At 45.0% G+C, this 12,865-nt stretch overlaps 1 protein-coding gene across 1 annotated transcript in view; it reads right to left on the reverse strand.

The window, feature by feature from the left end:
- Gmcl1 (germ cell-less 1, spermatogenesis associated) overlaps positions 1-12,865 on the reverse strand; it is a 40,678-nt gene that overhangs the window by 8,139 nt on the left and 19,674 nt on the right. The window contains exons 8-12 of the mRNA XM_052174222.1: positions 12,651-12,741; positions 11,577-11,714; positions 8,587-8,656; positions 5,475-5,550; positions 1,554-1,699 (exon numbers count right to left, since the gene is read on the reverse strand). Coding sequence (XP_052030182.1) covers positions 1,554-1,699; positions 5,475-5,550; positions 8,587-8,656; positions 11,577-11,714; positions 12,651-12,741 — 521 coding nt within the window. The remainder of the gene's footprint in view (positions 1-1,553; positions 1,700-5,474; positions 5,551-8,586; positions 8,657-11,576; positions 11,715-12,650; positions 12,742-12,865) is intronic.

Raw genomic sequence — 12,865 nt, forward strand, 5'->3', positions numbered from 1 at the left:
CTCTCTTTTCTCTCTCTCATTCTCTCTCTCTCTGTGCCTTTCTCTGCCTCCACTACCCCATTAACTCCCTCTGCCCTGAATAAACTCTACTCTATACCATGTCTACGTGTGTCTGATCCCTGGGGGGGTGGGGATGCCTGGGCATGCGCCCACTGGGGCACCCCCTTCCCCTACAGCACCGTATACCATTCTCTAAACCTCTTTCTCTTTTTATGAACCCAACACTGACCACTTTAATCTGTATATTTTTAATAATAAAAATGTAATTTGTATGTACTAGGTATTTCTGTACCTGTATAAGTAAACTGTAGCTATTTTCAGACACACCAGAAGAGGGCATCCTATCTCATGACAGATGGTTGTGGGCCACCATGTGGTTGCTGGGATTTGAACTCAGGATCTCTGGAAGAGCAGACAGAGCCCTTAACCACTGAGCCATCTCTCTAGGCCAGGACTAGGTTGTTGGTTTTTTTATTTTGTTTATTTTTTGCCTGCTTTTATGTAAGTGTACTATGTGCATGCCTAGTGCCTACAAATGTCAAAAGAGGTCTTGAGTTGGGTCCTCTGGAACTGGAGCTATGGATGTTGTAAGCCACCTTTGAACTGAACCTGGCCTCTCAAGAGAACCTGCCCAAGGAGCCATCTCTCCACTTGCCCCACCCTTTTTAGCTGGGACTATCTAATTAGTCTCAACATCACTGAAACCACAATCCTTTGTCCCCACACCTTAGCAGTTCTGTTGTAGATTCGATTGGCTGTGGACTCTGAATGCCAATCCTCTCAGGGCCATGGTCGGCTTGCAAATGCTCTCCCGTTCTGCAGTTGCCTTTTCGCTGGTGTTCTCTGACACACACACACTTACAATCTGGATCAAGTCTCTTGATGCCCGTGCATTTGGCATCAGAACAAAGAAGTCTATACCAAATCAAACATTGCAAAGCCTTGGCCTTCTATCATCTTCTAACTGAGTCAACATCTAGGTCTGTCCTAAAATCCCTTTGAGGTTCTGTTTTGGAGACAATCTCATTATGTAGCTCTGGTTCTCATGGAACTCACTCATGTCTATAAGGCTGGTCACAAACTCAGACACTTCCTGCCTGTCCCCTGGGTTTATAGGCGTCACCACCATTGTGGCCCCTTTGAGTGGATTTTTGCCAACAGCATCGTTCAACTACTTGCTGCTCTCAGTCCGGAGCATCGCACCCAGGAAGCGAATGTGAGCTTAGCTTTCAGGACGGGACACAGCACGGCCAGCAGGTGCCTTCCAAGAACACCGTCTCCCTCCGCACATTTTATTTGCTAGGAATATAACACGTTGACAGTTTCAAGCCCAGAATCAAAGTGTCCATCATTCCTGCTCTAGCTGCTTACCTGACCCTGAAGACCTTCCGTTCTTGTTTACTGGCACATGTTTCAAGCAAAGACGTTCTCTCAACTCCCAGTACTTTCCCATATCCTCCATCTTACCAAGCCCTACAGCTATCTTACTAGTGGTCAAGGTGTCACCTCATTTCTCACTGGTCCGCGTGTAGGAAGTGGGGGTGCCATCCTACCTAAATGCGATGCTCCTTCGAGGCTGTAAGCTGACAGATCCACTACATGGCTGGTTCAGCGTATTGCGCTTGAAGATGATGTATCGATTGGTGTAAGTCACAAGGAGGTCAAAGCCGAAATTAAAGCCTGTCCACCGCCAACAGTACTAAGGGATATAAGAGGTGTGCCTTAGTTCATCACATCAGCAAGTCATAAGTTAAAAGGTCAAGGGTAAACATCTCTGTCGCTGCTGCTCTCACAGGGCTCTGACAGCAACAGAGAGATGGCCTCTGTGGCCTGACTCCCCAACCTCCACCCCATGTACCCCTTTACACTGCAGGCCCGTCCCAGATACCCAAGGGACACTGGGCTCAGAAGTTCTGTAAAGCGCTTCCATGAAGCCACTGAAGATAGCAGTTAATCAGAGAGGGCAGTAAGGCAGTGTGGGAAGGCAGGCACACCCTGGATCAAACAGTGACTGCATAGTCGTTGATTACTGAGCATCTGTTATATACCAAGCTCAATTCCAGGGAGTGGAGGCACACCAGTCAGTAGACTTGCCCCAGTAGAATTTGTATCACATTCTTGAGATACAAATTACATGGTAGACAGGGGATGGGTGTGTGGGGGATGGAGGTCAGGAGAGTGAGAGGAGAGAGCAGGGGACTTGCAGCTAGCAAGCCTGGTGAACAATGTGTAGAGGAGCTCAAGGAGCTTTTGGGAGGCAGTTGGGCCAATGAGCAGACTGAGGATCTGTGTGCGGAGGGAAGATAACAAGTCCAAAGCTCTGTCTGTGAAAACATGCTTGGCTTATCAGAGATGCTGAGAAGGGCTCTATGGCTAGGCCAGGCCAGGCCAAGCCAGCCCAGGAACTGGAGATGGGTTCCCAGAGGCAGTCAGGCACCTAAAGGCTCTAGTCCCTGGTAAGGGGGAGTGTGAGAGGCTAAGAGAAAAGGAGGCAACATGATCTAACTTATATTTTCAAACACTATCTTGGATGTTGTGTGGGAGGCACGATGCAAAGAGTAAGAGTGAAATTGGGATCAGTCTGAACACTGGTATGTTTACTGTGTTTGAAAATGATGTACTCTGGGATCCTCCAGTAACCCAGGCAGGACAGAGGGTGACCTGGGCTGAGTGTCGTCAATACGACATGATGAAATGCATTTTGACAGTGACCGTTGAGGGATTTCTCATGGATACCAAGGAAAGAACTAGGTATCCACAGAAACGCAGTTTGAAGCAAATATGACAGACACGAAGACTCTGTGCCAGGCGGAGGGGGAGTCCTAGAAAGCTGAAGGACTCTCCAGCTGTGATGTCTAGGTATCTGAGGACGATGCACAGTGGGAGTCAAGGGCACACAGGCTGTAATGTAAAGGGAATACACGAGAGCACCCAGACGGGGACTAGGATCTGAACCCCAGTCACAGCAGCACTGCTAAGGAAGAGAGAAAGACTTCAGAAGGAGTGGCCAGTGAAGCAAGAAGACAACTGGAAGCAAAATAGAACAAACGAAAACCAAACCAACCAAACAACAACAACCAAAACAACAACCCTCTCCAACAGGGAGCAAGTGAAAAAGGTCACTGTTGCCAAGAGCAACAAGAACACGACTCCACTTGCGCATGGGTCTTTAGTGACGCAGCTAGAGCAGTTCCAGTGGGGTGCTGACAGTGACTGGAGGGGCCTCAGAAGAAATACTGAGCAAGACCTGGAAGTGCATGTGCAGCCATAAGCTACAGGCCACAGCTACAGGCCGAGCGAGTAGGGGTCACAGAAAGGCAGTGTGGTGCCTGGGAGGCACTGCAGGCTTTGCAGTGTTAAAATGCCAGAATCAATGCCAGTGGTACTGAGAAACACAAATTTAATCCCAGCACTCGGGGGTGGGGGGCACAGGCAGGTGGATCTCTGAGTTTGAGCCCAGCCTGGTCTACAGAGTGAGTTCCAGGACAAGGGCAGCCAGGGCTAGAAAAACTCTGTCTTGAACAAACGAATGAGATGGAACTATGATGGCGAACAAAGACAGGACAGACAGCTCAGCACAGCGCTCTATCACAAGGCTGGCAGAGTGCTGGAAGGAGGGCGCAGACTCACCACAGGGAAAGGCAAGGCACCATCTCAGTGTCAGATGAGCAGTGTGGCCCTCACACTTCTCAGAAGGCAGAGTCACTTCAGACAGGGAGAAAGATAGGTGACCTACCACGAAGCAGCACAGACCGGGTGATGTTCATGGTTACAGCGCTGAAGGAAAATCCAGCGGGCAAGGTGCTTGTCTCTGACCTGGCTCTGGCTAGTTTTACATTAACTTAACATGAGCTAGAGTCATTAGAGAAGGAAACTCAATTGAGAAAATGCCCACACCAAATTGGCCTGTAGGCAATTTTTCTTTTTCCTTTTTTGTTAATGACTGATGTGGGAAGTTACAGCCCCGCTGTGGGTGGGGCCATCCCTGGGCTGGTAGTTCTGGGTTCTATCAGAGGGCAGGCTGAGCAAGCCATGGGAAGTAGGCCAGTAAGCAGCACCCTCCATGGTCTTTGCATCAGTTCAGCTCTGCTTGAGTTCCTGCCCTACCTTCCTTCAGTGACGGGACTACAATCAATAATAATCTACAACAATAATAAGTCCTTTCCTCCCCAAGTTGCTTTTAGTCATGGTGTTTATCATAGCAACAGAAAACCTAACTAAGGTAGACCTCTAAACAAATTTCAGCCTAATTGAGATACTCATTTAGAGTCTATAGGAATTGGGACTTGCTGGGCTGGGATGCTAAGTCTGACAGCATTCAAAACTGAAAAGAAAAGGAAGTTGAATATATACAAGGGAATGGTTTACACAAGGGAATGGGTTTAAGATGGAACAAAATACTAGTGAAGAAGAATTAGGGAGCTGACAAAAAAGGTAAGAGGAAAAGAAGAACAGATTGTGCGACTCAGTGGGGTAGAAACCTTGTTCAAGCCCTAGAAGAGAGGGCGAGGAGAGAGAGTGGGCCTGCAACAGGATATTTGAGATGGAGATTTTTGAAGGTGATGCGGATTTGGAAGCTGCTGGGCCTGTGAACAAGAGTAGTGAGGAGGAGAGACGGAGCCCTGCAGGTGACAGTGACAGGAGAGCTGGCAGGTGGTGATGCATTTGCTTTAAAGGGGCTGCAGTCCACTGAGGGATGAAGCAATGAGACGCAGGATGGAGAAGACAACCTGTCCTCTGTCCTACTGCAACCCTGACGGCAGGCATGAAAGAACCGTTGAAAGTCAAACTGGAGGTAAATTTGGGAAAAAAAGGTAGAAACGAAGCTGGGACTTGGAGGCAGAAATGAGGACAGGCAGGCTGCACAGTCAATTTAACGGCCATGGCCAGCTCTTAAAACAACAGAGAGCAGGTCTCTGCAGCAGCAGGGAAGCAGCCCTTCCTCCCCTTCCGCACCTGCACATGTGCTCCATGTAAGGAACAAAGGCAGTTCTTTGGTGTGGTGAGCATTCTAAGGGGACAGACACTTTGTTTTAGGGTAACTGTCAAACAGAACCTCATTAGACTATGCAACACCTCCTACACAATCTATCTCAACTTTGTATTGCAGAAGGACCGTCTCAAGCCTCTCATCTGGACTCTAAAGCCAAGGTCTAAAGCAAGACTGAGGAACTACTGAGCAGCATGGCCCTACCCTTATTCAGGACAGCAAGCTGCAGAGAAGATAAACAAGGTCTTCTCAAGCCATGCCTGCTCCATACACACAGTCTAGAAATCAGGAGCCCCGGACATCTGCTCTCTACGCTTAAACTACTTTAAAAAGAACATGCAATTATTGACTTCTGAGATAGCATGTGTACCACAGCAAGCCCACTTTTAAATAGATTACTAGGAAAATTTGCAAACACATGAAAGTAAAGATCATGGGAGAATCCTCAGCAAGCTGAGGCCATACAGACCAGAGCCAGGCTTACCTCACCATCTTTGGCAAGTTTTCGACCACACCTCATGCTATTTCCCTCAAGTTCTTCTTTATTGATTTCTTGAGGCCTAAAATGATACAAGAGCCATGAACTTTCATAGAAAATAGGCAACTAGCCGGGTGGTGGAGGCGCACGCCTGTAATCCCAGCACTCTGGGAGGCAGAGGCAGGCGGATTTCTGAGTTCGAGGCCAGTCTGGTCTACAGAATGAGCTCTAGGACAGCCAGGGCTATACAAAGAAACCCTGTCTCAAAAAAACCAAATCCAAAAAAACCAAAGAAAACAAAAAAACAAAAAACCCAGAAAATAGGCAGCCAGTAATTGAAAAAAAAACAAAAGAAAACTGAGTTTAAAAGAATGAAAAGTCTTTCTATTGGCCAGACAGCACTCGCTGATGGGAAAAAGGAATCTGTTAGGCCCTCGGTGAAGCTCAGTGACTAAGGGCTCACCTTGCAAGCACCAGACCCTATATTCACACTCAGCACTGACAAAGGAAAAAGGATACACTCATTAAATCAGACCTAAATGTCAAGATCTCACTGATTTGACTTCTAGATTACTTTCATGAAGGTCGGTCAAACCAGAAAAGAGAGAAAAAATATCTATGAGAAATTTTGTCTACCAGAGAAATATAATAGTTGAAAAACATAACTACTAAATCTATTATTTCTATGAGACATAGTTTGGTGTCACTTCCTCATACAAGGTCTCATAGTGTAGCCCAGGCTAGCCTCTAACTTATACTCCCTGCTGCTCCAGCCTTTGGGGTGCTTTGATCACAGGCTGTACCAGCACAGCCAGCTCAGCATAGAGTCTTTGGTGTCACTGACTTCAAATGCAAACTGCTTTTCATGGCAAGTAAGTCTTTAAGACCAATGTTTCATGGGAAAAATCCATATAGTTTTTTCTATTTTCCTCCAGGTGGTCCCTTAAATTTTCTACTCATGAAACTGAAGATACGACAGAGAACGAGTAATGCAAACAAGTCCTGCCTTAGTATTTGAGAGCGCGGGTTAATGGAAGCTAGACACAGTAGCTGAGACCTGTGGGAAGAGGTGTGGGCAGAAGCACAGAGAAGATAGTACCGTGTGCTCAGGGGAGGCTGGGACCCCACGGGACAAGTGCTCCTGGCGCCTCAGTGGGTGCCTGTTCGGGTTAGGTAGACTGTGTTCTTTGCAGGAAAGGAATACATGCAGCACAGTCTGTATTCCAGGATTTGGTCAGCTGAGCTAAGGGGAACATGAGATGGCAGGAGAGACATCTGGGGTAGGCGGCTGAAGGCTTCCAGAGGCCTTGCTCATTAGTTCCTCTGAGTTCCCAGTCATGCATCCAGTGACTAATCAACTTTTTAGTACGACATTTTGCAGGCATATGAGGCAAACATCTCATTATCAAGCTTCTGTATATGGGAAGAACGACTCAATACCATCAGATGGGATTGTCTTTTTTGCCTTCAGGCAGAAGCGACATTTCTGTTTTAGAAAAATAATCCTAGCTGGGGCGGTGGGTGGTGGCGCATGCCTGTAGTCCCAGCACTCTGGGAGGCAGAGACAGGAGGATTTCTGAGTTCAAGGCCAGCCTGGTCTACAGAGTGAGTTCCAGGACAGCCAGGGCTACAGAGAGAAACCCTGTCTCGAGAAAACCAAATCCAAAAAACAAAAAAACAAAAAACAAATATTTTCTTCAGTCTGGGAGAAGGACTGGAAGGAAGCTTTACAGGGTCGGAAACAAAGTCCTTACACTTTGCAGCCCTGCAACTAGAGCACATGCTGGGCGGGAAGGCATGGCTATGCCCTCCTCACTGTCACTGCAGTGCTAAGGCTAGGACATCCTGTAGACAGGTCAGTAGCTGACCCTCAGCTGTGCCCCAGCTGGCACACACACTCCCCACGACAAGCAAACAAGACACTTTCACAAGTTGTCTCTCAGCTAAGTGAGAATTGACAAAGTAGAAAAGGAAAAAAACCCTCACAAAGAACATCCTAAACTCAAAGCCAATACTCAGCGCCCCAGTGTCACCATCAACTACCCGAGGCCGGCACTTCAGATCTGATTTCCACTAAACAACTGACTCATTTCTGGTTCTTTGACTGTGAAATTGAGGCCAATCTTTAGCCAGAGCTAGATAAAGAGACCCAATTTGTCTGTCTGTCCTTTCTTTGTGGGGAGGAGAGCTCGAGATAGGGTTTCTCTGTATAGCCCTGACTGTCCTGAACTCATTCTATAGACCAGGCTGGCCTCAAACTCACAGACATAAAAATCCACCTACCTCTGCCTCCCAAGTGCTGGGATTAAAGGCATGAGGTACCATCAACTTGCTGAGACACCTGATCTCAAAACACCAAACCAAATCCAAAGGAAAAAAAAAAGTCTTGTGAATTTCTGGGACACTTTCATATATTTGCTATGTGGAGAGAAACTTGCAACCAGGCTATTATTTTCAGGGAATTCTTTCGTGTGTAAAAATTAGTTAAAAGAGAGCAGGGAAAACAAACAAATGCAAGCCCTTTTCTTAAGCTTCTTTTGTGCAGTTATAAGTGTAATATATGTATTAATCATAATATTCCAACATACCACATTATGAAAATGAGCTTTATCATGCAGAAATATAAAAACCATACCTTCTAAAAGTATTAGTTTAAAAAGTCCTGCCAATCAGGTGAGGTGAAAACACTGCCCGGATGGAATCATGCCTGCAGCATGCCTGACAGCAGCAGTGCTTCAGGCTCTGCCTGCAGCTCCAGGCCAACAGGCAGAATTCTGAGGGAAGCTGCAGCTGCAGCTTTCTGTATGCAGAGGCTCCGCCTGCAAAGTCTCCCAGTCAGTCCCAGGGTTCACGCTTGCTCACAGGCTTTCTGGAAACTGTCCAGTATTTTGCAGCTTTTCCCTCCAGTCCTCTTTCCTGTTTTGTTAGCTATTCCTAAGTGGCTCCACTAAATACAATATACATGTAATTTATAATAAATATAAATAGAAACATCCTTAGCAAGTTTACTTATTTATCTTGGATTGGAGACTCTGGCAGAGGACTCAGCCTAGCACACACTAGGCCGTAGGTTCAAGCCCCACACTACCCAACCAGTACTATAATGTAGTGTACTCACCCCACTTCACTGTCTTGTTCAGCCCGGAGCATAGCCAGCCACTGCTGTTTATACACTGACGCCAGCCATTCTAAAACATAGACATCAATTGATAACTAGTTGACAAAGCTTATTTCTAAATTTGTATTTAAAGCAGCAATTTACAAAGCAGGTTGTTTGCTTTATAAACACGCTGTAACAATGTGACTTTCAGCTCTTTACCATGGTAAAGGCCTTTGAGCTTTCTCTCAGACTTAAGAATGACCTTTCCAAAAGAGAAAACAAAAAGCCTATGCTAGCACTTCCAGTGTCTCCTCACAGCTCACACAGATTTCCATTTGTGAACATCACTCCTAAGAGTGTTTTTAGTTTTGCTTTGTGTTTCTTTGTTTGAGACAGGGTTTTTGTCCTGGAACTCTCTGTAGACCAGGGTGGCCTTGAACTCACAGACTCGCCTTTGCCTCCAAGGAGTGCACCACCCTGGCTGTTTTCAGTGTTTAATAAAGTTCTGTTCTGGGAAACGTAATGGATTTTTCACTTATTAAGTTCTTGTCACAACACTTCATCCTGGGGAAAAATAGCCATCTGTCAGGCTGTCGAGACCTCTGCAGCAGGAGTGCACAGGCAATGGTGTGGGACAAAGGTCTCACTGGTTTAGACTTTACCAGTGAAGGGCAACTGTGTGTCACTTGTTAGCATCTATGTGAAATCTAAGTGCCAGGAGTTGAGAAGACAGGAGAGGTTCCAAAGACCAGAGGAGAGGAGAGAGAGGGCTGAAAGGATGGGACTGTGCAAAGGGAACGTGGCTCTGTGTAGCAGTGAGGACAGTCACGGCACACCAGACTTCTGATGCTGAGCACGTCTCCTGGACAAGGTTAATGGCATTTCCATAGCTGCAAAGATAAGTGTGCCCAGCACTGAGGTCAAATAATGAGAAGGCAGGTATATATGTAAGCTGACTGGGGAAGGAAGAGGGTGAGTCAGACATCCAAATCCTATGACATGGAGGACAGATCAAGGGTTAGGCCACAGCAGTAATGGAAAGGACATGGGGCCAACACTGGGACAGTCTTGGCCTCTTCATTTAGATCAGTGGGATGAAAGGTAAGGTTCTCTTTAGAGTATGTTTTTTTGTTTGTTTGGGTATTTTTTTTTTTTTTTTTTTTTGGTTTTTTGGTTTTGTTTTTTTTTCCCCCCGAGATAGGGTTTCTCTGTGTAGCCCTGGCTGTCCTGGAACTCACACTGTAGACCAGGCTGGCCTTGAACTCAGAAATCCACCTGCCTCTGCCTCCCAAGTGCTAGGATTAAAGGCGTGCGCCACCATAGCCCGGCTTAGAGTATCTTTCAGTGCAGTAAAATAAATGCACAAAAGAGAGAGAAGACTTTGAGATTTTGTTGACTCTGACTCCAGAAAGAAAAAGAACCAAACCAAACAAACCAAGGCCAGAAAGGCATGGTGGTAAGAGGGACGCGAGCAGAGAAGGAGTAAGGGAAGATGTGGAATAAGACATCTGATGAGATGACCTAGGACAAATCTAATTTCATGAACTAATGAACCTCAACAGTGCCTAAAAATGAAGACAGCCCTTGCCCTGCCCTGACGTCTGGGCCGAGGGTGGAGCCTAAGGCTCTGTGAATGAACAGCACTGAAGAGCTCTGCCTATGCCTTACATCTCTGGTCTTCAGTTTCCTTCTGAGAGCATATACCAACAAATCTGTGTCTATAACGTGAGCCATGTAGTACTTTCTGTCTCTTTACAAAAGTGTGACATTTAATTTTAACTTCTATTTTGCTTTTTAAGCTGAAAAATTTAAATACACAGAAAATTGTCTATATATAAATATGATGGAATTAATTTGTTTCAAGTCTTCTCATATCGTATTATTTCAAATCACGAAGAAAAAAAACCAACTCTGAAATATGGCCAGAATTAAAAAAAAATTTTTATACCAAATAAAATTCTTTAAACTCCAGATGTTAATAGAATTTTGCCTTTCAGAGACACAAAAAACAGATTGTTTTTTTCCAAACTTTAAATCCTTAAAGAAGGGACTGGGGAGTCAGCTCTGTGTAAGAGCACCTGCTGCTGCTATTCCAGAGAAGCCAAGTTTGGGTCCCTGGCCAATCAGATGCTCATAATCACCCGCCTGGGATTTCAGCTCTGGAGAGCACAGTGCCCACGGACACATAGCCCCCCCCTCAAATGCACAGACACATCCTATACATAATTAAAATAAATCTTTTAGAGAGCTTCAACCGAAGTTTGACTGGAAGGGCACAAGTCCTTTGGCATCTAATTTACATAATATCTAATAACAATTACTGCCTGGTGTTTACCACACACTAAAACTACTATAGGCTTTCTTTTTGGTGTACTTTGCATCAAGCCCAGGGTTTTGAACATGCTAGGCAAATGCACTAATGCATTTAGTATATACTACTAAATGCAACTTGTCACGAATACAACAGATTTATAAAAATAAATTAGTACTTGTTTGAGAAATTTGAATTATATTAATCAGATGAATTTAATCTAACATGTTTAAGAATTCAGAATAAGAAAAATCAGAAACTAAGCAAATTTAAGGAAAACTAACAGAAAAAGCACCTATAATTTTTAAAAAACATCAAAACTCCTGTGCCAGGCTGTCATCCCAGAGCCAAGAGTGTGGCTCAGACCCCTCACAGCGGCACGTGAGAAGGAGAATCAGGAGGGCCTAGCATGCAGCTTGAGGCAGAGCTGAGTCATACAGAAAACAAAACCAAACACCATGTTGTAACTTAAATATTGTGGCAGGTACTCTACTACTGAAATATAATAAGAGAAATCAGTATGAGACGTGAGTACAGGGAGATTATTCACATGTTCATCTCCTGAGCATAAAGATACATACCTTATGGGATCAAAGATGACTTCCTGGTTTCTTTACTGTTCTTCCCTATGCAAGTATGAAATGCTACAATCAGAAAAACATGACTGTAAATCACAAAACACATCAGGTTTTCTTACCTGCAGGTACCAGAGAATCCTGCTCAATGATCCTTGCAGAAGCCAGATCACTGATAATGTACTGTAGCCTTAAATGTCTGAACACGGGCGCAAATGGTTTTCCCTGCTCAGTTTCAAGGAAAGTCGTCCCTTCAAAGTCTATTAAGAAAGTTTTAATTAAACAGCATTCTTGTCAAATGTGCTGTTTTACTAAATGCTTCTATGGACAGTCATAGACACAGAGTCTGCTAGAATGTAAGTAAGCCATTTCCAAGGACGTCAACAGTCTTAGAATAAATCTAAGATTTGAGGAAACTTAGAGGAACTTTGATAAAACCCTCATATTAATTTTGGTACTAATTAGGTTGGGACTTCAGCTGTCCTTTTATTTTTGTGGTTGCTCTTACAGAACAGCATGGTAGGAGAAATGCACTTGAGGAAGTGACTTATATGAGACTCTGTCTCTATTTCCCTTCCCAAAGAACCCAGAAGGCCATGTCAGGGTCTTCACATGATGACCAGGACAGGTACAGCTACTCAGCCTTCTAACTTACCACAGTGATGGACACTACATGTAGTTTTGAGCTGCCTGATGTGGGCACTGGGAACTGAACTTACATCCTCTGCAAGAGCAGTACACAACTCCTGACTCCCAACTCCTACTGCTGTGTCTCCAGCCCCTGGAAGGGCTCCTTATACACACACCATGCAATGCATGTCACATATGACCTCTGCATCTACCGTCCAGTTAGTAATGCACAGAAGATTACAGACCCCATCAGAGTCACTGGCTGAGAGATGGGGCACAGCTTATCAGAGGATATCTAATCTGACCAAATAAACAAGTATAATTCCCAAGATGAACTTGTGACAAAACAGAACAGCAGTTCTGAGGGTTAGAATACGGTAACAGGCCATGAGCATTTCCTTCTCCAGCACTGACTTTCCTGCTGTAAAAGGCTCAAGTAGGAAACTGCTCAGTTGTTTTTCGGCTCTAAAAGAAGGTGTGTGTGTGTGTGTGTGTGTGTGTGTGTGTGTGTGTGTGGTGTGTGGTGTGTGTTGGGGGTTATTCTCAATAAAAAAGTTTCAATGTACCTTTTTTCCACTTTGAAAACCAGACATCTGTTTCTGTCAAAAGCTGCTTTAGAGACCCATTCCAGGAAGGCACCAGCTGAAGGAACATCCACTAGTTAGAAGAAAAAAAAAGTGTTGTAAGACTTCATTGCTTTATGGTCATATTTTCAAATAGTCCTATCTTTATAAGTAACTTTTTTTTTTTTTTTGAGATAAGTGTCTCATGTAGCCAGGCT

The sequence above is a fragment of the Apodemus sylvaticus genome, chromosome 2 (genome assembly GCF_947179515.1).
Source record: "Apodemus sylvaticus chromosome 2, mApoSyl1.1, whole genome shotgun sequence".
Classification (NCBI taxonomy): Eukaryota; Metazoa; Chordata; class Mammalia; order Rodentia; family Muridae; genus Apodemus; species Apodemus sylvaticus.